The following is a 3,784-nucleotide window of genomic DNA, read 5'->3' on the forward strand; positions in this document are numbered from 1 at the left end:
TACAGCTCTCCACAAGGCAAATAATGAAGTGAGCACAGTGAAAAAGCAGTGTGGAGGCCTTAAAAGAGATTATGATCATCTGATGAAAGAATATGAACGACTTCAGGTAGGTGGTTCTGGGTCGCTATATGAGCATGATGTTCTGAAATAGTACCAGAAAAATTCTGCTTGTTGGGTATTATGCAAGAGAATTTACCAAAATCTTCAGTATAGCATAAAGTTACAATGGGCAGCACTCCTTAAACTTCACCAAAATAGTAGAATTTTGTTTTTCAAGGACTGGACAGCAAAGTTATTAGCATTTTCTTTTTTGCACTTCAGGTGACAAAGCTCAGGTCATCAATAGACTCAACTTTCCAGTCTCTTGGGAAATAAGATTCATATACTTTTGCATGTGATGATCAAACTGAAATCTTGTAAGAAAATGATAGGAGTAGTGTGTGTGTGGTATATACATCAATTACAAGAGTAATTTTATTTTGTTTGCTCTTTAAACATGCTTTTGCAATACTGGATTATAAATGTTGCAATACTGTTGATATGCAAGAAGAAAAAGAAAAAACCCCAAACAAACAAACAGCCTAGGCTAAAAACAGGCTACTATAAAAAATCAAACTGAAGTACAAAGTAAAAAAAGAAACATAGTAAGAAAAAGCTGAGTTAGCAGTTTGATTGGGTTTGCATATGTGCATGGCTATAATACCCATAATATATACAGTAATTATTTCTGGTAGAAGTGGGAGCCCTGCTTGTTTTTTAAGTTGTCTGACAGGTGTTTTTATATTCCATGTCTAACATCTGCCTCAGAATTCAACCAAAATTCAATACAAATGAAAGTTGGCCTGTTTACAAGTAATAGTCTTGGGAGAATATAAATATGGATGTTAAAATTACGGTGACCTGCTTTTCAAAAAGAGCTGTTTGTTGGTCCTGTATTAATAAAATTTGAAAAAAAAAAAAAAAAAAAGGCAAATTTGACTTGGATATTATCTTTTCCCTGGACTCTGTGAAGCTGCTTACTGATTCCCAGCTTCACCCTATACTCTTATAGAGACTGCTCAGCTGATACCTGTGTTTGAATTAAGACCACCACACCTGTCCTATCTTTGTGCTTCCCTGTGTAACGAGCCATAGTAGTCCTGCTGCATTTCTTACAGTCTTGTGGTCTAGAACACATATCCTTACAGTTTCCTGTGTTTACCTCTGAATGGAAAGAACAGAAGGTACTGAGCACACAGTAGATGCAGCTCCTGAGGACAGATCAGTTGGTAGCAGAAAACATTCGCTGTACAGTGCAGCTGTAACATGAACAGGGAGCAGGAGGCAGCTGCCTGGCTGTTACTGTACTAGCAGCAGAAGCGCACATGTTATGTGGGGTAGTATTGATGGGACTACAACTTCGAAGGGTCTAGAGTGAACAAATTGGGTATGACTGCAAGGGGGCAAAACGTGGCATCTGGAGTCAATGGTTTCTGATCTTGCCAAACATAAAAAAAATATTTTTAATCTGTTTCTTTTCAGGACAGTTTAAATGAAGCAGAAGACAAGAAGGACCTGTAGGTGCATCTGAGACTGATGGCATCAGTACAGTTACTTCAACGTGAAAAGCCTCACGCAGTTTAGGGTCCTGATGCGTATCTGAAACAAAAGTTGATTTTTCTGAAAAGCACATGCACTGCAGGTCACTATTCAGATGCCTGTAACATATATTGGTTGCCAAAATACTCTGTGTTGCAAATAAAATTTTAAGTGGCTTACCTAATTTACCATGGAGATTGTCATGGCTCTTGTGAGGAGAAACTTGAAAACCTTTTGATTCCGTCTGGAGCAACTTGACTGTTCTCCAAGCTTTTGCCTCCCAGAATGGTAACAGACCATGCACCATTTGCTTGTAGCATTTGAGCGAGGTTGTATATCATGCTGTATCATAAAAACACAGTTACCTAAACTTCCTTTGCAACACCCGTTTGGAGTCTTCAAAAATTCAGTTACCGGTGTGTTGAAGAAGGCTGAAAGCTTTTCATCAGCCATTCTGCTTCAGCAGAAAATTGAATGACAATCAGTCTAAGGAAAATAAAGAAAGAAGGGAAACTGCATTTCTAAATCCATCTCACTAGCTTGTGACTTTCACGTAGCCACATGGCTGAGCATATTTTAACAAACAATAATTTGCATGCCCCTGGTTTATTTTTCATTAATATATTGGATTACTTCAGTTTTCATAACCAAAGTTTTGGGTTGGTTGGTGTTAACATTCTTTATTTTTATGCTGTTTACATCTGTTTACTCTGTATGTGCCACCTAACTTCTTTGGCCTTGCTAAGTAAAAATTCTTTTTAAATGTAGATAGTTCGGTTTGTTTTGTTTTGTTTTCATGGATACGATACCTCAAATAAACGTGCACTGGTTTGCATAAGCCCTTTTTGGCATGCAGAAAGTTGTTTGGAGTTTCTCTTTTGCTAGTTGGTTCCAGTTTATATTTGAAAGTCGGATATGTTTGATATATTAAAGGGATTGTTTAAGTTCATGAGTTTCTGGGTTTATTTGTGTCGATCTCTACCAATATACTATCTCATCAGAGAGAATAGGTATATACACAGTGAACAAATTACACTTCTAAGTTAGTGATATTTAACTTTACCTGAAAATGCAACCTTCTTCATAGGTGTAGATTTGAGTGCTCTGGAAATAGGATTTGTTTAGCTTAGAATTTAAACATGGTGTGTTAAGTACTGTAAAGCATGTTAACATAGCATATTAAGTAACAATGTATGTGTTAAAACACTTAACCCTTGCTGAAGTAATGCAGAATGTGTTCTCAGAGATTCTGTGAAACTGGACATCTGTTTATTCATATCAAAACTTTCAGGAAAAGCTACAGCTTTTAATACCCGCATACACACAGGTTTTGGTGATGTAGTTAAATGCATTTTTTTTCTCCCCTCACCCCACCAAATATTTAAAATTATGGCAGAATGTTATCTCCAGTCTGATCTACAGACCATGGTTGGAAGCCTTAGAGGTATAACAGTAAGTGCTGTTTTCAATAACAGAACTAAAAACTCACCTGTTTTTCTTACTTTAAGACGCAGAACAAAAGCAAATATTACTTACTATTTATTGTTGTTATCTACTCATTAAATTTCAAGCATTTCTTCCTATGGTACAAGTAAATAATTAGGTAGATAATTAGCAACGTACAATGAAAGACGTCGTGCGCTGGACTCTTCATCCCTAAAAATTTGTCTTAGGAAAAACATGGAACAAAAAATGGGAAGGCTGAATGCTTTACAGTAATTTCTGCTGTAGAGCATGACTGAAGCTTGCAGGAGTGCACAGTGGTACGTACTGCTCCCTCAGAAGCTGGAGTGATGCCTGGTATTTTAAATGTGCAACATTCATTCAGCATCAGGTACTTGCACACTGTCCTCTGCAATTACATCGGTTGCCTCGGCCTCATGGTGTCCTGCTAGCTGCTCGGACGATGGGGATCCACTTGTTGAGAGATCGAGGAGACAACAGTTTAAAACAAAACAAAACCCCCTGCGTATCAGGCTACAGAGAATGTTGCCTTGATTAAAAATTAGAGATTGCTTAAAACCCACAGAACATGTTTCTTTTGTAAAATTAGAAGTCTAAATAGTATATCTAGACATCCCAGTAGAAAGCAAGGCTTTCAGAATATTTTGTATTTGCGTTGTTTCACAAAGTACATGTTCAGAGCCTGCAGGAGTCTGGGTTGGTCAACTTTTAAGTGCAGTTTTCTTGTCAGTAATGTTTTATG

At 37.3% G+C, this 3,784-nt stretch overlaps 1 protein-coding gene across 4 annotated transcripts in view; it reads left to right on the top strand.

The window, feature by feature from the left end:
- BCAP29 (B cell receptor associated protein 29) overlaps positions 1 to 2,509 on the top strand; it is a 23,700-nt gene extending 21,191 nt beyond the window's left edge. The window contains exons 7-8 of one of the 4 annotated variants that reach the window (XM_035891691.1): positions 6 to 106; positions 1,522 to 2,509. In XM_035891691.1, the coding sequence (XP_035747584.1) occupies positions 6 to 106; positions 1,522 to 1,560 (140 nt within the window). In that variant the 3' untranslated portion in view covers positions 1,561 to 2,509. Of the gene's footprint in view, positions 1 to 5; positions 107 to 1,521 lie in introns of those variants that run through there. The other 3 variants (XM_035891692.1, XM_009636065.2, XR_004841637.1) reach the window with 3 other exon arrangements.
- The last annotated feature ends 1,275 nt before the right edge of the window (positions 2,510 to 3,784 follow it).

This window comes from Egretta garzetta, unplaced genomic scaffold (genome assembly GCF_000687185.1).
Source record: "Egretta garzetta isolate BGI_Z169 unplaced genomic scaffold, ASM68718v1 scaffold33, whole genome shotgun sequence".
Taxonomy (NCBI): Eukaryota; Metazoa; Chordata; class Aves; order Pelecaniformes; family Ardeidae; genus Egretta; species Egretta garzetta.